Source organism: Muscardinus avellanarius, assembly GCF_963383645.1.
Source record: "Muscardinus avellanarius genome assembly, chromosome: 11".
Classification (NCBI taxonomy): Eukaryota; Metazoa; Chordata; class Mammalia; order Rodentia; family Gliridae; genus Muscardinus; species Muscardinus avellanarius.
The window spans coordinates 5631318-5655335 of record NC_137797.1 but is presented as its reverse complement, the minus strand read 5'-3'; the positions used below and the strand labels follow the sequence as shown (position 1 = coordinate 5655335).

General features: G+C 55.7%; 1 protein-coding gene across 2 annotated transcripts in view; it reads left to right on the top strand.

The window, feature by feature from the left end:
* Nucleotides 1–9859, top strand: part of PARVB (parvin beta) — a gene marked incomplete at both ends in the record, with an annotated part of 92746 nt that extends 82887 nt beyond the window's left edge. For both annotated transcript variants that reach the window (XM_080705566.1, XM_080705567.1), the window contains 3 exons: nucleotides 4282–4383; nucleotides 7880–7952; nucleotides 9783–9859. In XM_080705566.1, the coding sequence (XP_080561692.1) occupies nucleotides 4282–4383; nucleotides 7880–7952; nucleotides 9783–9859 (252 nt within the window). The remainder of the gene's footprint in view (nucleotides 1–4281; nucleotides 4384–7879; nucleotides 7953–9782) is intronic.
* Nucleotides 9860–24018: the final 14159 nt, after the last annotated feature.

Below are 24018 nucleotides of genomic sequence, written 5' to 3'. Positions count from 1 at the left end.
CGAACCTGTGCGATCCTCCTGTCTCTGCCTCCCAAGCGCGGGGATTACAAGCGTGCGCCACCACGCCTGGCCAAATTTCCCCTTTTTATAAGGACACGGCCATATTGAACGAGAGCCCACCCTGATGACCTCCTCTCTGCCTGATTACCGCTACAGAGACCCTGCGTCCAAATGAGTCCACGTGCACAGGTCCTGGAGATTCGGACTCCAGCGTATCTTTGGGGGAGACACAATTCCGCTCTCACACAACTCGGCCTCTAAGGCTCCACCCCCAGGTCACCACAGGGCCTTTGCCAGTGCAGGTCCCTCAGTCTAGAATGTTCCATCTCCCTCTACTTCTGCAGAGGAGATATCATCGCAGCATCACACGTAGCCCTGCGGCCGGCACCCAGCAAATACTCAGTATCTACCCGGTGAAAGAGGGTGAAGAGTCTTGTATCGAATGATCACTCCCAGGGTGTGGGGGTGTGCGTGTGTGCCGCTAACGTCTTGTACCCCACGAAGATGTATCACTACAAGGCGCCGGTAATAAAAACTAAATAAAGGTGGCGCACGCTTGTCATCCCAGCATTCGGGAGGCTGAGACAGGAGGATCATGGTTCGCAGACAGTCTCAGCTACTACTTAGTGAGGCCCTTTGCAACTCAGGGAGACCCTGTTTCAAAGTAAAGAATAAAAAATAGGGCTGGGGGTGTAGCTCGGAGGTAGAATGCCTCTGGGCTCCACTCCCATTACCGCAAAAATATTAAATAAATAAAAATAAATAAATAAATAAAACAAGGTCTCTTAAAAAATATAAAGAATGAGCACTCCCTCTCGTAGCCGAGGTGGCATCGCGAAAGTATGTTTCCGAGCACTCGGAAAGCATAAAGACAAAATACAATTCCCTGGGATTCGCCGGGGCCTGAGCCGGGAGCGTTCAATTCCCTGGGATTCGCCGGGGCCTGAGCCGGGAGCGTTCTGGGTTCTCCGCGCGGCCTTCTCCCGTGCGGCCGATCCGTCTGAAACCCTCAGCGTCTGCTTTCGCTCCTTCCCCTCCCTTTAATATCTCTCATTTGCTTTTCTAATTAAAAAAGTAATTCAGATTCATTTTAGAAATGTCTGAAAATGCAGATAAGCAAAACAAATAAAAACCACCCATAATCCCATCTCCCAGAAGAGGTGACTGCGCGCGGGGCTTTGTGGAAACTCCTGGCTGCCTGGGAGGCCAAGCGCCGCCCATGGTGGTCTGCATCTGGAAGCCTAATGGTCAGTTCTAAAATGGGCACATTTGCCGGGCGTGGTGGCGCACGCTTGTAATCCCAGCATTTGGGAGGCTGAGCTAGGAGGATCACGGTTCGCGGCCAACCTCGGCTACTTAGGCCATTTGCAACTCAGTGAGACCCTGTTTCAAAATAACGAATAAAATATAAGATAAAATAAAATAAAATGGGCATATTTAAGGCCGGGGGTGATGATGCGAGCCTGTACTCCCGGTTCTTGGGAGGCTGAGACAGGAGGGTTGCAGGTGTGAAGCCAGCTTCATCTATTTAGGGAGGGTTTGTTTCAAATTTTTAAAATAAGATAGGGTTGGAGGTATAGTTCAGAAATAGAATACCCCCAGGAGGACCAAAAAAAAAAAAAAAAAGTGCATTTTGTCTGCTCCTTTATGCACTGTTTGCAAACATACTTTCTGTTCTTAGCAGTTTGCTAATTCGCCCCTTCACTTTTGCCGATTGCCATGTTAACAGTCCAGGTGCCCCACAAAGTGAGCGAGGCGCTTCTTCCCGGGTCTCGTCTCCCCTGAGCTCCGCACCTGCAGCCGCTCAGCCGGGGGCTGGCTCCGCGCCTCCTCCGTGTTTCCCGTGTGATTTTCTTCAGTGATAGTGGGTCACACCGGGGCCCTGCCTGTAATGTGGGTTTTCTTTCTTCTGGTCCTGGGGATTGAACCCAGGGGTGTCTACCACGAAGCTACACCCCAGCCTTATTTTATTTTTTATTTTGAAACAGGGCCTTGCTAAGTTACTGAGGCTGCCCACAAACCTGCGATCCTCTTGTCTCGGCCTCCCAAGTACTGAGATTACAAGCGTGGCTACCATGCCTGGCGCAGTTTTTCCTTTCTAAAAACATGGTCAGCATTTCTTTTTATAAGAGGTTGTCTGTCTGTCATTCTCTCTCTCTCTCTCTCTCTCTCTCTCTCTCTCTCTCTCTCTCGCTTTCTGTACTAGGGTTGGAACCCAGGGGCATTCTACCTCCAAGCTATACCCCCAGCCCCATTTTTTATTCTTTATTTTGAAACAGGGTCTCACTGAGTTGTGAAGGGCCTCGCTAAGTAGCTGAGGCTGTCCGCGAACCACGATCCTCTGGTCTCAGCCTCCTGAATGCTGGAATTACAAGCGTGCGCCACCACACTGGGCTTGTATATGTGTTTCTTTTTCTTTATGTTTTTTCCTTTTCTTTCTTTCTTTTTTTCTTTTTTTCTTTTTTTCTTTTTTTTTCTTTTGGTGGTAGTGGGGTTCCTAGAAACCCTTCTAACTCTGGGCTACACTCCCAGACCTATTTTATATTTTATTTGGAAACAGGGTCCCTTACGCCAGCGCGGCTGGCTTTGAACCTGCGCGATCCTCCTGTCTCCGCCTCCCAAGCGCGGGGATTACAAGTGCGTGCCACCACGCCCGGCTTGTGTAAGCATTTTTGTCTGAGGCTTTTTCTCTTGTTCAATCTGCCCATCCGTGTTTAGCGCGCTGAACAGCTGCCTGTTGTCAGCTCTAAGGCTGCGCTTTGGCACTTGGTTAGACACACGGCCTCCTGCTTGCCGCTTACACGCGCGCCTCTGTGCACACGTGTGCTCCCTGGTCCGTTTTCTGGAGATCAACTCCTAGAAATGGAGGAGGGGAGCAAGTGGGGCTGGAAGCCACTGGGCGCCGACCATCACTACCTGGGTCCTCCCTGGCGGTCCCCGCCCGTCGCTTCCCAGACGGGTCGGTGCATCGTTAGCAGTAGCCAGAGCATCTTATCTTTTTCCCTGTCATTATACACATGGCGTAGACAAAGTCTCCCTTGTCCCTCGGCTGACATCGCCCTAAATCCAGGGCTCCAGCCCCGCCGGGGACCCTGAAGGACCTGGCTGTTCACAGATGGTTTTACGCGTTACAGATCTCAGTGCGGTGTCCCCATCTTTGCGCCGGGGCTTTTGCCATCAAAGGCTGTGATTGCCACTTTGATGCGAGTCCCGCGCTCCGCGGGGATGTCAGTGGGGTCTTGGCTGTGTGTCAAAGATGGGTGAGTCCTGTTCCTTGAGGTGCTGGGGCGTCTGCCCTGGGCTTCCCTCCACTGTCCTGGGGTCAGAGGTGCAGAACAATTGGCCCCCGACCCCATCCTGGCCTAGTCAGTGAGGGGCGGGTGTTACCGGGAGCAGAGGCCTCCTGCTCTGGCTTCCTGGTCCCCTGGGCGGCTGGGGGCCTGGGCCCTCTTGCCTGGAATTTGTTCATGAGTTCGGAGTGCTGGGCAGAGTCCCCTGGGTGGGCTGCAGCCTGTGGGGCCCTTTGGTACCCTCCTGCTCCTTGTCACCCCGGCTATAGTGGTGAGGACAAGATATTCAGGGCCCGCTGGAGTGGCCCCTACGTGTTCTGTGCAGAGAAAGGCTCGAGGTCCAGGACAGGGGATGGGAAAGCCCTGTCCCAGCCATGGCACACCTGCTGCCCTGCAGGGGGTGAGCTCGCCGTCCTCACAAGATGCCTGCAGAGCACTGGCTCTGTTCTGGCTCCCCAGCCACCCCTTGAGGGTCCAGGCTGCGAGGGCGGGGAGCCAGTGTCATTCCCAGGGTAGACGCAGGGGACTGTGCCGACCCCCGAGCCTAACTCCAAACTCTTACCTCGTGGCATCTGCCCTTCCGGCACCGGGACTCAGGTCCCTCTCCGTTGGCTTCCCGCGGATGTCGGGGGACTTCCACTGGGGTCCTCTCGGCTGCGGCGGAAAGAGGGAAGGATGTGTAAAATAGTTTCTCTTCAAGCCAGGCGTGGTGGGCACACTCGTCATCCCAGCATTCAGGAGGCGGAGACCAGAGGACCACGGTTCACGGTCAGCCTCAGCTACTTAGTGAGGCCCTCTGCAACTCAGTGAGACCGTGTTTCAAAATAAAGAATAAAAAATAGGACTGGGGGTGCAGCTCGGAGGTAGAATGCCCCTGGGTTCCATCCCCAGTACCCCCCCAAAAGAGCACACAACAAAAGTTTCTCCTCCCTTGAGTAGGCACAAAGTGTCCCCGGGGCTGCCGGAAACGTCACCAGGTCTTTCTCTGCAGTTCGCAGACGGCGTGTACCTGGTTCTGCTCATGGGCCTTCTGGAAGACTACTTCGTTCCCCTCCACAACTTCTACCTGACTCCGGAGAGCTTCGATCAGAAGGTGCGTGGCGGCCTCCGCCGGTGGTGGCCCGAGAGCCGTGCGCTGTAGCACCCAGCCTTGAACGTCGGGACGGCCCTTTCTGCAGCCTCGGGGCGTTCTCGAAAAACGGAAGCTGCACAGCGTAATGGGGCTGTGTTCGTTGGAGCTTCCAGTAGAAGGAATAAGACCCCTCGGAGCGCAGCCCCCAAAGCAGAGAGAGAGAGAGAGAGACAGAGACAGAGACAGACACAGAGAGCGAGCGCTCCCCAGGGTTTTCTTTGGCCCTTGGCAGGTTCTAGCCATCATGGTCAAGTGTGGGTGGAGGTGCAGATCCTGCCCTGTGCTCGCTCACACACACACACACACACACACACACACACACACACACACACACACACAGTCTTCTAGCTGCTTCCTGGGCTTCTTTTTATTTATTTATTTTATTTATTTATTTATTTTAACAATTTTTTATTGAACATAAATAGTATACATTTGCACTATATTTGGTGCCTTCTCCCCCCCGCCCCCATTTTCCCTTCCCCCCTCCCACCAATGGTTGTCCAGGTTAACCATGTCTTATTCATAATTTTACACATGTTCAGGTGTAGACCCTCGTTAATCAAGACCGGCCTTCCTCCTCTCCTATCTTTCCATCGACACTTAGCGATAGTTTTTGGGGGAAGCTCCAGCCCCAGGCGCAGAGGCGCTGTGACCAGTGTCTCTCTCTGTCTTACAATGGGACATCTTCTTATCTGTATACAGTCATTCCTCTGCTCTCAAGGGATCGGTTCTAGGACCCAGGAGACCGGATTCCACAGCTACAATGTCTCTTATTTAAAACGCTCTAGCATTTGCATAGAACCTAAGCACATCCTCCTGTATACACGTTATTTATTTATTTATTGATTTATTTATATGTTTTGTGGAACTGGGGATCGAACCCAGGGGCATTCTATCTTTGAGTTATACTCAGCCCTATTTTATTTTTTATTTTGGAACAGGGTGTTGCTAAGTCACTGAGGCTGGCCTTAAACCTGCAATCCTCCTATCTCGGCCTCCCAAGTATGAGGATTACAGGTGTACACCACCACGCCCACCTCCTGTGTACTTAAAATAGCCTCTAGATTCCCCATGACACCTAATGCAATATAGCGGCGGTGTAAATTGTCATTTATTTATTTATTGAATAGGAGCTCCTATTGTTTTAGAAATAACAAGGAAAAACATTCTCGCAAGTTCAGTGCAGATGCAACTATTTTTTTCTCAAATGCTTCCAGCTGCAGGTGGCTCAGTAAACAGATGTGGACGCCCGTGGATATGGAGGGTGGGCCATCTCTCTCTCTATTTATATGCATTATTTATAGGTTTCGTTCCTGCGGCTCTCTTCCTAGGGGGACGTCCCCACCAGGATCGTATCCTGTGCCAGTGTCCTCTCCCTCTGGACTGGCTCCCTCCTGCCAGGGTTCCCGCCCATCAAACCGTGGCAGCTGTGTGCAGTGCCTTGTCTCTGAACGCCGGGCCGCGGGCCGGCTGCCGTAGACTCACCGGCATCTGTCATTTTCCCCGCGTGCCAGACCTATGAGTCAGAGGGGCGGCCGTGCTAGCCGCAGCGGCCGCCAGAGAAACCAGGGAGTGGGGCCGGCGTTTACCAACCTGCCCACTCGCTCCTGGCACCGCACCATCTATCTGCCCGTAGCCAAATGCCATCCTGTCCTGCCCACTGAGATGGAATCAGGACAGATTAGCAAGGTCCTGGCATGTCGGAGTCCATGTTGGGTAGGGGAGGGAGAGGCACGGCGACCCCTCTGTGTGAGCAGAGAGGATGTGCGTCACCATGCGGGCCGTGGCGGGCGCCCGCGCCAGCCTGCTGGAAATCACTGGGCAGACCCTTTAGGGGAGAAGGCCACGCCTTTCCTTTTAGGGTCCGCTGGTGAGATCCCTGGGGTTAGCTGGATCTAGAACTGGGTCTCTGAAAGGTGAGGCTTTGCAGCCAGGTGTGGTGGGCACGCTTGTCATCCCAGCATTCGGGAGGCTGAGACAGGGGGATCGTGGTTCTTGGACAGCCTCAGCTACTTAGTGAGGCCCTCCGCAACTCAGTGAGACCCTGTTTCAAGAAAATAAAAAGACTAAAAAATAGGGCTGGGGTATCGCTCGGAGATAGAATGCCCCTGGGTTTCATCCCTAGTTTCTCAAAAAAAAAAAAAAAAAAAAAAAAAAGAGGGTCTGACGAGATATGTGGGCTTAGCAGATCTAGAACTGGGTCTCTTAAAGATGAGGTTTGAAGTTGGGCGTGGTGGCGCATGTTTGTAATCCCAGCATTCGGGAGGCTGAGACAGGAGGATCGTGGTTCACAGGCAGCCTCAGCTACTTAGTGAGGCCTGTTGCAACTCTGAGACCCTGTTTCAAAATAAAGTATAAAAAATAGGTCTGGTGTGTAGCAGCTCAGGGGTGGAATGCCCCTGGGTTCCATCCCCAGTACTGTAAAAAAAAAAAAAAAAAGATAAGGCTTTGCACAAATGGCACCATCTCCCCAACCCGGACTTCATCATTTTGAAACCAGGAGGAAGGTGTTTGTGGATTCTAGCCCTGCCCTGAAAGGTGCTGAGGCCTGACCCCCAGGCCAAAGAGAAGAACTGCGTGCAGTGTGCCTTTTCCACCCCCAGTGCTCCCCCAGTCCAGTGCAGGCGCGGCCCTCCACCTGCCTGGCGTTTCCAAGTCCCCCTGGGAGCCTCCCGTGGTCACTCCAGCCCCTCTCGGGCTGTGCGGGAAGGGCGGTCCTCCCTCGGCCCCCTATGCCTCGCTGGAGTCCGGGAGCAGCGGGTGCTGATGAACGTCTCTGCCTGTCTGAGCACTCGCTTGCACGGTAGATGCTGGGTGACCGAGTTAACCCCAGACTCCAGAGGACTTTAAACACAGCCACAAAGCCGCGGGGCTTAGACCTCTCGAGCAGTCATTAGTAGAACAAGTGCGTCAAGCACCCTCAGCGCTGAGAGGGCCCGGCAGAGGCGGCGACTGTCTTTCTCTGCGGCATCAGGCAAGCCCGGGCCAGGGCCCGGCCTCCACAGGCTGGCACCCGCGTCACCGGGCGCTTGAAGTCAGCTATGGGTGGGTTCCAGTTCCAGCAGCACCCATACTGCCCGATGCCTGGCACCGGGGCTGTGCAGTCCTGCCAGCACCTAGCGGGTGGGCAGTGCCCGGGGCTGACTGCCTTTGCAAGGGTCTCGTCCCTCAGCCTCGGTTTCCCTACCTGTAAACCGATTGCTGTCCCTCTCATCACCTGGCTGGGGCTTGGCGCGGAGTGGCCATCAGTGGCCATGGGTCACTCTTTCTCCCCCAGCCCCAGATTCGGGGTTAAGGGCGTCACCCTCCATGCCCTGGCCCTCCCTGCCCCACCCTGGGTCCCTGTGATGAAGGGCTGCTCATGTCCACCCTCCTCTAACCACTCCCCAAAAGGAAGCGGCAGGCGGCGGGGGCCATGGCGGTCACCTTGGACCCACACTGGATTCTTTCTTGGCAGGTCCACAACGTGGCGTTCGCCTTTGAGCTGATGCTGGATGGAGGACTCAAGAAACCCAAGGCTCGTCCCGAAGGTAATGCCCAAGCAGGGCCCTGGGCAGAGGCGGGCGGGCAGCCCAGGAAGGAGGAGTCATCTCTGGAATAAGCCCGACGGCTCCTGGACTGGCTCTGCCAAGCCCACTCCTCCTCCTCCCTGTCTCCGTTGCTCCTCAAAGACCATTGACTGTGAAGGCCGCGGCCGCTGCCCGCAGCCCAGGGGCTGAAGTGCCTCTCACACTGGCCTCTCCGGCTGGAAATGCAGTCTGTGCCTGGAGAAGGTTTTGAAAGCTCGCCGAGATTCAGTGAGAGCGGCACTCCAGGCAGGGACTGTGCTGCGTGCTCCGTGTGGTTTCTGAGCGGGGGCCACAGAGCCGGGCCCTGCCGGGCCTGGAGGGCAAGTCTCCAGCCTGAGGAGCCAGCTTCCGAGTCCCCGGGGAGGGCTTCTTTGTGTGTGTGTGTGGGGGGGGGGGGACACAGGGTAGGGAGGGTACTAGGAATTGAACCCGGGGATATCCTACCACCCTGGCCCTTTTTCGATTTTTTTTAAAAAATATTTGAAACAGGGTCTCACTAGGTTGCTGAGGGTGTCCGGAGTTGTTGAGACTGGCCTTGAACCTGCAATCCTCCTGTCTCAGTCTCCCAAATACTGGGATTATAGGCATGTGCCACCACGCCCAGCTTGGAAGGGCTTCTTAAAGCACAGATTTTGAAAAGGGTGTGGATGGGCCCAGAGACGTGTGTTTCTAGTGAGTCCCTTGGCCTCTGACGCTCCCGGCCCGGGTGCCCACTTTGAGAATCACCTCCTTGGGCAAGCGCTTAGGGGGTTCTTGTTCAGCAGCGTGGGCCACCCTGTCTGTGAACCCTGTTGGAAGGTGTCAGGGCAGAGTGGAATGTTAAAGGCCCTGACAAGTCCTATGTGAAGGAGTCTGCCTCCCTCAAACTCTGGGCCCCTAAGGAGGGCCCTTTGCTGGGGAGAGGACCTTGTACTCATTGGAGGACCCAGGGCTGAGCGCCTGAGCCAGGCGATAGGCAGTGTGTCTAGGGAGTGCAGAGAGATGCCCGGCCTACCTGGAGAGGGGCTAAGGTGCGTGGGGTCCCCGATGAACTCCTGTCTGTGGTGCTTTGGGTAACGGGGTCTGGGGGCTGTTCACGGCCGCTGGCCCTCCTTTCCCTGTGAGCGCCCCTGCGGTGTGTTCTGTGGGGTGGGGGGGATCATGGCTTCTCACGTGAGCCACCTGGGCAGTGACCATTGTCTTCCTCTGCCAGCTACACTGAGCTGTCTGGGTGCTGGGGTGACCCGTCAGGCTGGCGTCCCTGGGCTCCGCAGAGGCACCCCAAGCCTGGGGTCCCCAGGCCCCTGGCTGTTTAGGAGGGCGCTGTTCTGCCGCTGTGGTGGTTTGTCATGGCAGAGCCAGGCGGCCATCCCTGGCTGCCTCTGGCCATAGGGCGTCGAGCTGAGGGCCTGTAGCATCCTGTGGTTGTCAGGCAAAAAGGTCGATTATCCCAGGCCACAGAGCCCACCTCCGAGAAGGTCCCTTCCCACCAGAGCCGGAGCCCCGGCTTCCCCGCGAGGTCCCTGAGTGTTTGGGGAGTGGTGTGTCTGCAGCAAGCGCCGAGGGGCACCCGGCCTGAGTGCTTGTCCCTGCGGGAGGTGGGGGCTCCACTTGGGGCCCCCGGGCAGCCTGCGAGTCCGGGGGGACCGTGTGGAGCATCCTGGGCGTGGCGGCAGGTCCTGGCCTTCGTGCTCACGTGCTGGGCCAGCCAGGTGGCGGCTCCGTGTGGGCCTGGAGGCCAGGCGCCATGGTTGTTCTGGGACTGCAGGCACGTCCCCCGGCCACCAACCGTGTCTCTCTTTCCTGCCGTAGATGTGGTGAACCTGGACCTCAAGTCCACGCTGCGGGTGCTCTACAACCTCTTCACCAAGTACAAGGACGTGGAGTGACCTCGGCGGCGGGCGGCAGGGCTGAGCCCGTCCTCCAGGCCCGGGCCTCCTCGCGGTGCCTTGGGCCTCAGTCCCACCCGCCTGGTGCCGTCTGTCATCGCCCCTCCCCTTGTAACTCCCCAGCAGTGAGGCCTTTGAAACACAGCGTTCCACCCTGCACGCTGCGCCGGAGGCTGTCTTCCTCTCCTTCCAGGGACTCGGGGGCTTCCGTGGCTGCCTTAGCAAAGATGAAAAAGAAAAAAAGCCCAGGCTCAACCGCAGCTGGCCAGCGCCCCGATGCGCCACCACCGCCAGCCCCCCGCCAGCCGCACAGGGCCGGCCGGGGGGCCTCCGGTGCACCTGTTCGTGGGGAATGTCCCAGCTGCACCGCCTTTGCAAGCGGGATTTTTTTAGTAAAAGGGTTTTTGCCATTTAAGAAACCTAAACTCTTGCCAGGCATGGTGGGGCACAGCTATAATGCCAGTATCGGGGAGGATGAGACGAGAGGATCATGGGTTCTAGGCCAGCCTCAGCAACTTAGTGAGACCACTTTTTTTTTTTTTTTTTGGTGGTACTGGGGGTAGAACCCTTCTACCTCGGGGCTACACGCCCAGACCTATTTTTTATATTTTTATTTGGAAACAGGGTCTCTTAAGCCAGCAAGGCTGGCTTTGAACCTGCACGATCCTCCTGTCTCTGCCTCCCAAGCCTGGGGATTAAGTGTGTGCCAGCACGCCCTGCCCTGGCCCCTGAGACCATATTTTAAAAGACAAAAGTAAAGCCGGGCGTGGTGGGCACACTTGTAATCCCAGCATTTGGGAGGCTGAGACAGGAGGATCGGTTAAGGACAGCCTCATCTGCTTAGTGAGGCCCTTTGCAACTCAGTGAGACCCTGCTTCAAAATAAAGAATAAAAAATAGGGCTGGGGGTGGGGCTTGGAGGCAGAATGTCCCTGGGTTCCATCCCCAGTACTGCCAAAAAAAAAAAAAAAGTTACAATAATAAGAATTGGGGTGTTCCTCAGAGGTAGAACGCCCAGTGTTCGATCCTAGTATACACAAAGGCAACGCGTTCCAGAAACTTTAGACACGGTGAAAATGCCCCTCTCGGCACCTTCCCCTGGCTTCGTGGCCGCCCTGTGTTTTAGCTGACCTTTTGCACAAACTCCCCAGACCCAGAACGATCTGGCCACCCAGCCGGCAGCAGGGATGCTGAGCAGGGAGCACGTGTTTCTTGCTGGGCCGAGGGCTTGCGTCTGGGGCTGGCTCTGAGTGTGGGGCTCAACACAGCTCATTCTGGAACCTTCCATCGCTGAGGCCCTGACTGGGAATGGGTGTGTTTTTAGAGATTTTTGAAGTCGGGAAGTGTTATTTCACTAGGGCTGCCTTCGCCAAGTGCCGCAGAGCAGGCGGCTGAGACAGCAGCGGACCCGTGTCTCGGGAGGCTGCGAGCCCGAGGCGGGCCCAGCGGGCTGGCTTCCACACAGGCCCTTCCCTCGCTGGCTTTGGGCCGCCCGCTGAGGTGTCTCTGCGCCCGCCCCTCTGCTCACAAGGACACTGGTCCCTGGAGAGCCCACGCAGATGATCCGAATGACCTCTTACCTCTTTAAGGGCCCCATCTCCAAACTGGGGCGTCAGCGCGTGCCTTGGGGGTGCTATTCGACCGCGGCAGAGGCTCAGGAAGTGTTGGTCTCGCCCTCCCTGGGATGCCAGTGGCCCTCCCCCTTGGGGTGTCATTTATTTATGGGCCCTGCACCCCTCGCTCACCTCAGCTCTGCAGAGAAAAGGGGGTCCCCTTGGCTGCATCTCCTGGGCTTGCCCTGCGACATGCCCCTGTCATGCCCCCCTCCCAGCTGCCCCCGGCCCTGGGGACAGCCCTGCGTCCATTCCCAGCAGCCGCAGGGAGAGGGGCCTCTCCCCCCCTTAGGCCCCTCTTATGTCCTGCCATAGATCAGCTCCAGACCGAGCGGCTAATGTGGAATTGAACGCCAGCACTCAAGCTTTAGAAAGCGGCTTAATATTCTTCTTCATGCTGCTGTTGCTAGGCTGGGGATGGGTTCAGAATAGCCATTTGGATTGAGGTGGTTTCCCAGCAGGGGAAAGAAATAATTAAAACGGCATTACGCCGTCTCCTGCGGGACGCGGTGACATTAAATAGCCGCGTTGACAAAATACCCAGCCCTGGAGCGTCCCCGCCCCGTCCACAGAGCCCAGCAGCCTCTCCTGGGCCTGGGGGGAGTTGCCCATCCCGGGGGCCGTGGGGAGCGAGCAGGGTTAGGAGAGAACACAGCAGCCAGCCCCCCACTATCCTCACCGTGGGGGGTGGGGACGAGGCTGCTCTGGGAGGGGCCTCGGCTTCGGCCCCCGTCATGTGGACACTTGCTCCACCTCGTGTCCCGTCTGCGCCACACGCTTCTGACTTGGGAAGGACAAGGCACAGGGTCCTAAGATTGTGTGTGTGTGTGTGTGTGTGTGTGTGTGTGTGTGTGGCGGGGGCACTGAGCACCCACATCTGCTTCATAGCAGGGCCCTTAAAGACCGAGAGTCCAGCAGAGGTGTGATCGCCTGTCCAGATGCCCCAGAAGGTTCCAGGACAGGCCCCGCGGGCTTGCCGTTGAATCCCGGCTGGACAGAAGCTGGGAGGGCAGTTCCCAGCTGAGCGCACCACGCCGCGTGCCTTCTGGAGGCTTCTCCAGTGGCCAGCGCTGGCTCCTGTGGGTCTGGGGAGGGGAGACGCCTGGTTTGAGGCCCTGGAGATGCCAGGGCATCTTAAGAGTGACTTGCACTCCAAACAATTTCCCTTTATCACAGCAGAAGAAATGAGTCCCCGACTCTGCTCTGCCCGGGCGGTTGGCTCACCTGATAGAAAACTTCAGCGTGTGCCAGTCAGAGACGTAGCAGAGATTTACTTAGGAAAGCAGGGGAGACGCATTCGAGGGGGCCTGTGGGCCGCCTCGTGTGGTGTGGGGATTCGTGGATATTCTATTTTCTTTTGTGTGTGGTACCAGAGATGGAACTCAGGGACATTCTACCTCCACACTGTTTTAATTCTGAGACAGGCTCTCACTAAGTTGCTGAGGCCCTTGTCAAGTTTCTGAGGTTGGCTTTGAACCTGCGATCCTCCTGTCTCAGCCTCCCAAGTACTGGGAGTGCGCCACCGCTCAGGGCTCCTCGGCTCTTCTTTGAAAGGAAACGCAGTGGAGGATCGTGTGGAGGCCGTGTGAGGCTGGCCTTAGTCCGGTGGTCACAGGTGGTTTCTCGTGGCCCGGTCGTGGTCTCCGTTATCTGGTCAGTAGGTAAGCTGGAAAGTCCCTTAAAACCTACGTTTCTCAAGATATCTAATAGTGCACAGGGAGATTATAATTTTTTGGTTAGTTTTAAGATTTGCAGAAATCCCAGGAATTTGGGAGTCAGGTTTGGGAGAGAGAATTGTGTAGGGAGTAAAGGCCGAAGACTTTTAGCACCAGGTTCTCCCATCACGGCCATCTTCCCTTCCTGTCTGCCTCCTTTCTCCCTACGCCTTGTATTTCTTCTCTCCTGCTTCCCTTTGGCTCTCCCTGGGAGCCCCTCGGGATGCAGGCACTCTTCTGTTATTTCTTAATTCAAAGAAGTTCCAGAACCTTCTTCCTCCTAGCCACCCTGTCTTGAGAGGGACCGGGCCCATCGGAGCCGGGACAGTGAGGTCATGGGGATGAAGGCAGAAGCCCCCAAAAGAAGGTGCTGGGTCTCCTGGGCCCATGTGGACGCCGACAGGGCCACTGAGACGCCCGTCCCTGGTCCCTGGGCGCGCACAGCCTCTGCCCTCGGGCCTGGCCGACGCCGCTCTCAGCTGCCCTTCCCGGGGTGTCGGCAGGCGCTGAGCCTGGGCCCCACTGTGTCCTCAGTGGACATGACAAAGGACGATTCTATTTTAAAACAGCGGAGTCCCCCCCTTTGTATGCCAGTATTGTATTGTCTTTTTAATTGTTTGAAGCCATGTTTGGATTTCTGGGTATTAAAAGCCACTAAAGCCCTGGCCATGCCTGGATGAGCCCCGCCTAGCTGACAGCAGGAAGCCGCATTTGCGCCACACGACGTCGGGACGGACCTTGTGTCACGTGTGTGTTATTTATTCCAATAAAGAATTCGGGAGCGCCGCGCTGGCCCCTCTCGTTTGGGGTGATGTTTTCACTTTTACACGCTCAGTGCATGTGGGCTACGCCAGCCAGGCCTGGGCCACCGGATCTGCGCCACCGCTCGCCTGGGGCCTCTGTCCAGGACAGGACGATGCTACTGGGCCCCGGGCACGGGCTGGGTCCAAACACCCCGCCGGAACAGGGTCCCCTCCGCTCTCTCTGGAAGGGCCTGGGAGGCACAAAGCCTCGCGTGCGGCCGGGGAGCGAGCCCCTTCCACTCTGGGCGAGAGACCCCCGGGTGACTGCACTGGTGGCCTGACATCATGCCCCACGTCGACCTCGCTGTCCTCCCTCCTGGGAAGAAGTCCCGGGGCATCTCAGGCTCGAGGAAACTCTGTATGAAATGATGCTAAAATTGTGGAGCCGGGCGTGGTGGCGCACGCTTGTCATCCCCGCGCTTGGGAGACTGAGACAGGAGGAGCACAGGTTCGAAGCCAGCCTCAGCTACTTAGTGAGGCTCTCAGCAACTTAGTGAGACCCTGTTTCCAAATAAAGAATAAAAAATAGGGCTGGGGCGGGGGGAGCCTGACGTGGTGGCGCACACTTGTAATCCCCGCGCTTGGGAGGCAGAGACAGGAGGATCGTGCAGGTTCGAAGCAGCCGTGCTGGCTTAAGAGACCCTGTTTCCAAATTTTAAAAAAAGTATAAAAAAATAGGTCTGGGAGTGTAGCCGGAGAAGGGTTTCCAGGAACCCCAGTGCCACCAAAAAAAATAAAAAATAAAAAATAAAAAATAAATAGGGCTGGGGGTATATGTTGAAGGCAGAATGCCTCTGGGTTCAATCTCCAGTAAACACACACACACACACACACACACACACACACACACACACACACACACTGTGTAGACAGCACTGCTATTAAAACAACAGCAACAACCACAGATTACAGGCTGGGGCTGCCAAGAACCCGGGCTTCGGACAAACACCTGGGTGAGTCCAGCTTCATCGAGGTGTAGGTTAATTACCCGAGCATTCCCGCTCAGGGCTTCAAAACACCAATCCAACCCTCCCTCCCTGGAAACCAGCCTCTTCCCCTCCCAGCCCCCAGGGACTGTGGAACCAGGCGGTTGTCCAGCTGGGGAGGGCGGCCTCGTCATCGTGGGGCCCGGCTTCTGCTCAAGAATCTCCCCCCACAGAGCCTGGCGCTAAGCGGGGGCCCCACTATCAATCGCCAGCTCCCCGGCCAGCCTGTCTCCGCTGCTTTCACGGGATGGGATTTTCAGTTGGCATGGACTAAGATGAAACATGGCCCTTCCCATGCCCGTTCTTTGAAGCCAGCGACAGGAATGGCTCTCAAGGGACCCTCTAATGGGTCCTGTTCAGTGGGCATCTTGCCCAGGGTCTGGCTTATCCAAGTCTGGAGCCGGTAGCCAGGGACAAAACTGGCCCTGCCCTGAGCAGCGGTGGCTGGGGCGCTCCGGGGTCTCCTTGTGTGAGCGGGCATCATGGCAGAGGGCGGAGAGGGGCCGAGGGCCGCGGGTGCCCAGGAGCGGGCACTGTGCCCGCCCTGCCCCAGTCCACATTGAACCCAGGTTCGTTCTCCCTCTGAGCTACACCTTCAGCTCTTTTCTATTTATTCTGAAACAGGGTCTCGCTAGGTTGCTGAGGGGCCTGCTAAGTTGCCGAGGCTGGCTTCAAACCTGCGACCCTCCTGTCTCAGCCTCCCAAGCGCTGGGATCATAGGCACGTACCACCTTGCCCAGCTAAGGACAGCTCAACTTTTACTTTTACGTGGGAATTCACTCTTTGGGGCTTTAATGGATTCAACAAATCAACACCATCATCATTGTTTAGAGGCGACTTTGCCCCGGGGCAGGTGCAGGTTGGAATCCAGGAGCCCAACACAGAAGGAAGCTCCTTGAGGACCAGCGGGCACGGTGGTACACGCCTTTAATCCTTGCACTTGGGAGACTGAAACAGGAAGATTGCAGATTGAGGCCAGCCTCAGCAACTTAGATTCTGTTTCAAAATTTAAAAATAATAAAAAGGGCTAGGAGTGTAGCTCAGAGGTAGAATGCCCTTGGGTTCCATCTCCAGTATCAAAAAGCACCAGTGTCTACTTAGTGAGTGCCAGGCATCACGCTCGGTGCCCCAGGGGCGCAGGGGACAAGGACCCGGGCCTGGAGCCGGCAAGCAGGCCGTGTGGGTGGGGTGAGAGGAGCATGGGTTTGTGCAGCGCGCAGTGCGGGAGGCCTCGGAGGCGGAGCGGAGGCCCCGGTCCAGTCCCCCGGCCCCTGGCCTGTGGGCCGCCGCGGCTCCCTGCAGCATCGTCACCTGAGGCAGGACACCTGTCCCCGCGCCTGGAGGCGGCTCCCCCCAGGAGAGCGCGTCACCTCTGCTGCCACGCGCCCGGCCTTTCTGATGTCCCGCCAGTCGGAGCCTGGGCTGCTTCCCCACGTCAGTTTTTAAACGCGTATCGACAGGATGAGCGTGAGATGCGTGTCCGGGAGCCGGCGCTCGGGGAACGAGGGGACCTGCGGGGACGTTAGTCCAGGGCGCCGAGGCTTGCGATGATTGAGTGGCATAGGAACAGTGGAGGGTAATACAGTAAGGTAAAAACATAGCATGTATGAGAATCAAGAGGAGGGCGAGGAGCTCCTTTGTTTAACCACTTGACGTTTTATTTTTATATAATATCAAATTTACAGGCCTGTTTCAGGAAAAGCCCAGCATCCCTCCAATACCCAGATAGGCTTGCATGTTGGCCTTCCCTGCAGCGGCTTTAAACTCTTTATTCCGTATCCAGATCCTCCTCTCCCTCGGTGTATCTGCAGCTCCTTTTCTCTCTCTGCCTCCCCCTCTTGGAATATAGAACAATAAATATACATGGTACCGCTTTACCTCTCTACACACACTGGCTTATTCCTAAGTGTGCACACGCATTTCCTGGATCTTTGAGACTAAGCGTGTGCCCTACACACACTTTAAATTAGTTTCCTAGAAGCCAAGATGCTCGGTGGCGTGGTCTCAGCACAGCATCGTGTTCCGGAAGTGCCATCGATGGGGCGGCGCTGTCCAACCTCCAGATCTGGATTCCATTTTGCCCATTGTTCAGGAAGGTCCTCGCTGCCCACAGAAAACGCACACGGCCGTCAGTGTGCTCTCGGGTGATTCCTCTTCAGCGCTTCTGTTTCACAACACGGACGCCTGTCATTTTCCAGGGCGTCCTTCCGCTTGGGTTTGCACGGTAATTTCCTCATGATTGGATTCAGGTCAGGTGTTTTGTTTTTGTTTTGGGGGCAGATCTGTGCTTCTTGGTGCCACATTACCGGGAGACATACTACGTTGAGTTGTCCTGTTTCATAGGATGTTAATTTGGATTACTTACTTAAGATAGGATATATCAGGTTTGCATTTTGAAAATGAATTCTTCTTTGTTATCAAGAAATAGTTATGAGAAAGCCAGGCATGATGGTGTGTGTCTGTAATCCTAATACTTGGGAGGCTGAGACAGGAGGACCACAGGTTTGAGGCCGGCTTCAGAAACTTAGCCAGGTGCTCGGCAACTTAGTGAGATCCTGTTTCAAAATAAAAAATAAAATAAAGGGGGGGGGGATGTAGCTCAGAGGTAGAGTGCCCTGGGTTTAATCCCTAGTCAAAATTAAACATTATGAAAAAAGGACTTTCAGGTATGTAGTGACTGGCTGGACTCACTGAGTTGAGAATTGAGGAGACGGAGATCAGAATTGGAGGAGGTCAACCTTAAAAATAAACATCCGAAGAGGCACACGGGGCACACCTGCGATCCCAGGACTTGGGAGGCAGGAGGACCCCGCATTCAAGGCCAGCCTCAGCAACTTGGTGAGACCCTGTTTTAAGATAAACAGTAAAAAGGGCTGGAGGTATAGCTTGGAGGGAGGGAGCATGCCCTGGGTTCCATCCTTAGCAACACAGAAACAACCAAAGATCCCAAACATCAAAAAAGTCAAAGGAGCCGGGCGTGGCGGGCGCGCGTGTCATCCCAGCCCTGGGAGGCTGAGACGGGAGGATCGCGGTTCGCGGACAGCCTCTGCTACTTAGTGAGGCCCTCTGCAACTCAGTGAGACGCTGCTTCAAAATATAAATAAAAATTAACAGTAGGGCTGGGGGTATAGTTCTGAAGTAGAATCCTAGTACCACTAAATAAATAAATAAATAAATAAATAAATAAATAAACAAATAATAAATTAAAGGAATCTAATTAACTGCCTGCTAGAACAATCCTAGCACCCTTTAAAGGAACACAACAAAATCTGACTCAACAGCATAGACACATATTGTCCAGGATTCAATAAAAAATTCCTAGACACAGAAGAAAAAAGTGTGACCTGTATCCAGAAGAAAAGCAGTCGCTAAAAGCAGACTGGAGAATGACAGAGGTGGCGGGTTCTGTGGTCCCGCTGACCAGCTCGCTTTAAACACACTGATGGACGGCTCTGCTAGACCAAAGGGCTTTTAGGACACACGGCATCCGAATACAATCGTATGTACTACGTGGCCCCAGATGGGATCTCTGATGTGTGTGTGTGTGTGTGTGTGTGTGTGTACACAGAGAGATAAGACACTTTTTGTTCACAAGAAAATCTGAAGGAAATATTGGAAAATATGTCAGTGGCAGTTTTCCTGGGTGTGATGCGGTCCTTTGTTGTCGAGGAGAATGTCCTCGTTCTTAGGAGATACGCTCTGCGGTGTTTAGGGAAGTGCCTCCCAAGGGCTGGGACTGCAGGCGTGCTCCGCCATGCCCGGCTCTGCTCTCTTACAGAGCCCCTCACAGGACTTCATGCAACCCCACCGCCTCCCCAAGACCTCACCTCCAGTACCACCGGCATGGGGACTTGGAGACGAGCCCTCTCACACGGGAACGTGTGGGATGCGTCCTGATCTCAGGACTTAGCCTGTACTGTGGTCTAAAGCAGGCTGGGCGGTCGTTCTCTAAAGGGGACCACAAGTTGTGCTGGGAGAGGGGCCCAGCCTCGAAGTTTTCTCGGCGCAGGCCGGGCGCGGCCCAGGCCAGGCGCACGGTTCCTTTGGAATCGGAAGCGTCCGCGTCACCAGAGCAGCGCCTCGTTAGCGACAGGCGATGCAAGGTGCGGCGGGCTTGCGTCTCATTTGGGGGGGGGGGTCCTCCCTGTGTTGTCAGAGCAGTAGACCCCCCAGAAAGCTCACATGAGCGCACCCAGGCGGTGCCTAGGACGGCGATCCCCACCGCTGGCTCGCCAGGGGCCGTGTAGGAGGTGGTAGAATTTGCCTGGAACGCTGGATGGACAGAGAGAGTTGCCCACGGCTAGGCCAGGCTGGCCCGGGGGAGCAGTGCATGGGTGCCCTGCTGGGCATTTGCCGTGTGATTCGTGTGTGGGAGGCTCTGCCTGGCACCGGCCCCTTGGTGCTCGCTGGGCCCTGTGCTCGATACCACCAACGGGCGTGGGGGGACGAGCAAGGTGCCCCCTGGAATGACGACCTAGTCTCTCACCCTGAGGGATCACAGCGCCAGGCAATTGAAGCAACGGCCCAGCGCCCTGCTCTGCCTGCCGGGGGATGCTCCTTGTCTTCAGTGCTTTATTTTATTTTATTTTATTTTTGCGATACTGGGGATGGAACCCAGGAGCATTCTACTCTGAGCTACACCCCCAGCCCAATTTTTATTTCTTGAAACAGGATCTCGTTGAGTTGCGAAAGGCCTCGCTGAGTAGCCGAGGCTGTCCGCGAACCACGACCCTCCAGTCTCAGCCTCCCGAATGCTGGGATCACAAGCGTGCCCACCGCGCCCGGCTTCGGGGCTTGTTTTGATAGAGAAACATGCACTGGCTGGTTAAGGGCCGCACGCAAGGCGTCCAGGGCTGGGGTTTGCCCCAGCTAGAGGATACCATGAGGAGCAGCTGCTACCGTTGGCATTGCACCGATCAAAAGCCACTCCATCTGTCATCTGCGCAGGCACAAGAGGTGCCCTCGTCTGTCAATGTGTGTGTGTGTGTGTGTGTGTGTGTGTGTCACTAGGGAACCCAGGCTCATTCCCCCTCTGAGCCATACTCCCAGCCCTTTTTATATTTTTAAATTTTGCAGTAGGGTTATGCTAAGTTGCTGAAGGTCTCTACACTGCGGAGGGTAGCCTCCAACTTGCAATCCTCCTGTTTCAGCCTCCCCAAGTCCTGGGATTACAGGTGCGTGCCACCATGCCTGACTTACCAGTGAAGTTTTTCTTTTCCCTTTTAATACTTTATAAGGATGGTTTTATGGTTTGGATTTCAAATGTCCCTGAAAATCTCATGTGTGGGCGACGCAGCCAGGTCCGGCGGTGGGACATGGCGGGAGGAGGCGGATCCCTGGGGCGTGGTCAGGGACCCCATCTGTCCCCGTGTCCATGGCTTCCTCTCGCCCTCTGCTGCCCATTGATAGGAGCTGAGTGTGGCGTCCCCCTCCACCCCTCCACCTTGCCCTAAAGCCCTGCCCTGCGAGCCAGCTGGTCGCTGACTGAGCCCCAACATAAAACCTTCTTCCTCTCAGTAGTGCTTGTTAGATATTTTGGTCCCAGTGATGAAGAAGCTGACCCAACAGGTGGGGAGCACAAGCAGTGCCAGCGTGGCCTCTGCGAAGGCCTCGCTCCTGGCCGGCACGCCACCAGGGGGACCCAGGTCGGGGCTGGGTTGGTGCTGTGACCTTTGGTCACGGTGACTCAGTTCAGGCCCCATCTGAACTGACAGATCTCAGCTGGTTCTGATGACTGGTCCTCTGTGGGTGGCCTGTGTGCTCCTGCCTCGGGGACTCCAGGGCGGATTGTCCCCAGCCCGGCGGCCCCGTGCAGAGCATCCTGTGCCCGCTCTGCTCCTGGCAGTCATCCCTGTGTCCCGTTGTTTGACAAAATGCGGCAGGTCCCCTCTCTTTGGGAAGTCCTCGCCCCACTGACTGGAGATGGGAGTGTGACTTGCTCTGTGACTTGCACAAAGCAAAGCCATGCCAAGCGGAGATTTGGAGAGTGCTGGTGTTTCAGGTCTCTCGCGCGCTGAGATCGCCGTGGGAACCAGCCACTCGACAGCCGGCAGACTCCCAGGCCCTGAGGGCGGCCAGCGTAGATAACCAGGCTGACCACTGATGCGTGAGACAGCCATCTGCCCCAGACCAGAAGAGCTGCGCAGCCCTCAAAACCAGGTGCTGAACAGAACGGTTGTTGGTTTAAGCTACTAAGTTTTAGGCCAGTTTGTTATGCAGCAGAAACTAATTGATACACCCACTCGGCCCTCCGTGAATACGTGCGTCCCTCTGCCTCTGCCATTTTGAAATCACTTCCAACCCTTAAAGCCCAGGAGCCCATTTAGATGGCAGTATCATCACAAAATCACTTCTGGGCTACAGAGGACACACACCACAGTGCTGTTCTTTTTTTTGTTTTGTGGTACTGGGGATTGAACCCAGGGGCATTCTACTACTGAGGTATATTCCCAGCCCTATTTTATTTATTTATTTATTTATTTATTTATTTATTTATTTATTTATTTTTGGTGGTGCTGGGGTTCCTGGAAACCCTTCTACCTCCAGGCTATACTCCCAGACCTATTTTATATTTTTATTTCGAAACAGGGTCTCTTAAACCAGCAAGGCTGGCTTCAAACCAGCATAATCCTCCTGTCTCTGCCTCCCAAGCGCAGGGATTACAAGTGTGCCCCACCACGCCTGGCTTTATTTTTTATTTTTAAACAATGTTTCACTAAATTGCTGAGGCTGGCTTTAAATCTGCAATCCTCCTGTCTCAGCCTCCCAAGTTCTGGGATTATAGGTATACACCACAGCACCTGCAATTTTTTTAGAAAGGTGCCAGCCGTCTCCTCTCTGGCTTGGCATTATGCTGATATCCCCAGGACAGGCTGGAGCTGACTGAAAGTGCATGTTGGAGGTCCTGGGGGTGCAATGAAGATAGGGAGGGAGAAGAATGGGCCTCCCCTTGAAAAGAGACACTTCGGAGAGAATTACTGCAGCCTTCCTAGCAGAGCATAGCTTTCCCATCAGAAAAGGGCTGTGAGGATCCTACCTGGCGCTCAGAGTACTTGGACTTCCTTATAGATGGCCATTCTAGTTTTTAGAGCCCCTTTCTTTGCCTAAGTAACCCCCTGTCTTTGACATAGATGGCTGAATGAGCAACGGATGTACTCTGCATCATAATTCAGCACACATAGGATCAGATTCTTTTTTTTTTTTTTTTTTTTGGTGGTACTGGGGTTCCTGGAAGCCCTTCTACCTCCGGGCTACACTCCCAGACCTATTTTTACATTTTTATTTAGAAACAGGGTCTCTTACGCCAGCGCGGCTGGCTTCGAACCTGCGCGATCCTCCTGTCTCTGCCTCCTGAGCGCGGGGATTACAAGCGTGCGCCACCACGCCCGGCAGGATCAGATTCTTCATCTGCTTTTCAGCTACCTCTGCTCTGAAAGTCTAGAGATAAGAATTCCTTTAGGACCATCCACAGAATCCACTGGTGCTCTGAGCACACTTTAAACTGAGAATTTAAAGTCCTACAACATTTATTTCCTGCACTAAACCTTTGGTCGACAAGAAAGAGAAGGTTTATGCCACAGGCTTTGAAAAACCTGAGTTTGCTGTATTTGGTAGAGTCCGAGCCCAGTCGTCCAACACTGGAGATTTGACCAGCACTTGGTTCTGAGTGATCACAGGTAACTGTCTTGCCACCAGATGCTACAACCTACCAGGCTGCAGAGAATCTAGAGAATCTATGCTTCTCTAGTGGATACTAGGGCTTTGATGCCTTTAAATCAACCAGAACCAGCCTTGAGGATAAATTGCCTGCCGTTGGGTCCCAGTAACCACCTGCATCAATCTGCACGCAGCTGCAGGTGACTAGAGCCCTTTCTGTTGTACGGAGCAGACAGACAGGAATCTAACTAGAAAGTATGTGAAGACCGAGCCCCGGGGAAGCTGGAGGCAGCTCCCCAACAAGGACCCCACACCCACACTGCGAAGTGGGCGTGCAGGGAGCCGCCCCAGGGCCCTGCCCGGGTCTCCCCTGCTGAGCTCCCTAGGCCTCACGCATGCCCGCCCCCCACCTCCGGTGTTCTTGCCTTGGGCTTTACCTGGCAAACTCACATTCAGTCACCAAGACCCTCTCCCCCCTAGAAGCCTTCTTGACCCCAAGGCACCAGTAGCCACCAGAGCTTATCCACTGAGCCCGTTTTGTGCCGGTCCTCGTTCTAGGCAGTTAGCAAGGGAGGTGGGCCCTTCCCTGGTGGAGTTGGCATCCGAGGGCAGGAAGGTGCCGAGCACCAGCGTGGGCCCTGGCCTGGGTCTGTGAGTGTGAGGCCGACAACTGCACCCTCGGGGACTCTGGGAGTCGCAGGGAGGCAGTCAGGGAGGGCTCCCTGGAGGGCGAGGCACTTAGGCTGCTGCTGAGACCCAGGCAGAGGGAATACCGTGTGAGAGAAGAGAGGAAGCAGGAAGGCACGGGGCGCTCCTGGGAAGAGGGGCGGCTGGGCAGGCGGGCAGGGTGGGCTAGTTAAAGGAAGGGGCCTGGGATGCTGAGACTCGCCAGCTGGGCCGTGCAGGGTGAATTTAAGAGCAGCTCACGCCTCTGGAGGGTTGCTAGCGGGTTGATATAGAAGCGTCAGGCACGGAAGTGTCCGGCCGTGGCCCCTGGTGGTCCAGGAGGGAGGAAGGGGCTGCCCTGGCATCAAGGTGGGAGCTTGGGCACCATGGGCTGCTGCTGGTGGGATATGGGGACCAGCCCTGCTACTGTTAGGAGACAGTGAGGCAGGTGAGGGCTTGTTTGGGGGCAGGAGGAGGAGGGAGAGAAGGAAGCCATGTCATGCCTGGGTTGCTGTGAGGCCTTGGGGGGCAGAGGCAGGGCTGGCGTGGGGGTGCTCTGCTCTCGAAACATCCTCTCTTGCTACGCCGAGGAGGAAGCTCCCGCCAGCGAAGCCGGCCCGGAGGAGGAAGTGAACGGCAGCCTCTGCCTCCACAGCCCAGCGCCCCGGAGGAGGGGCCTGCCTCCGTTTGCAGGCTGGGGGCCACCTCTGAGCCGCCTGCC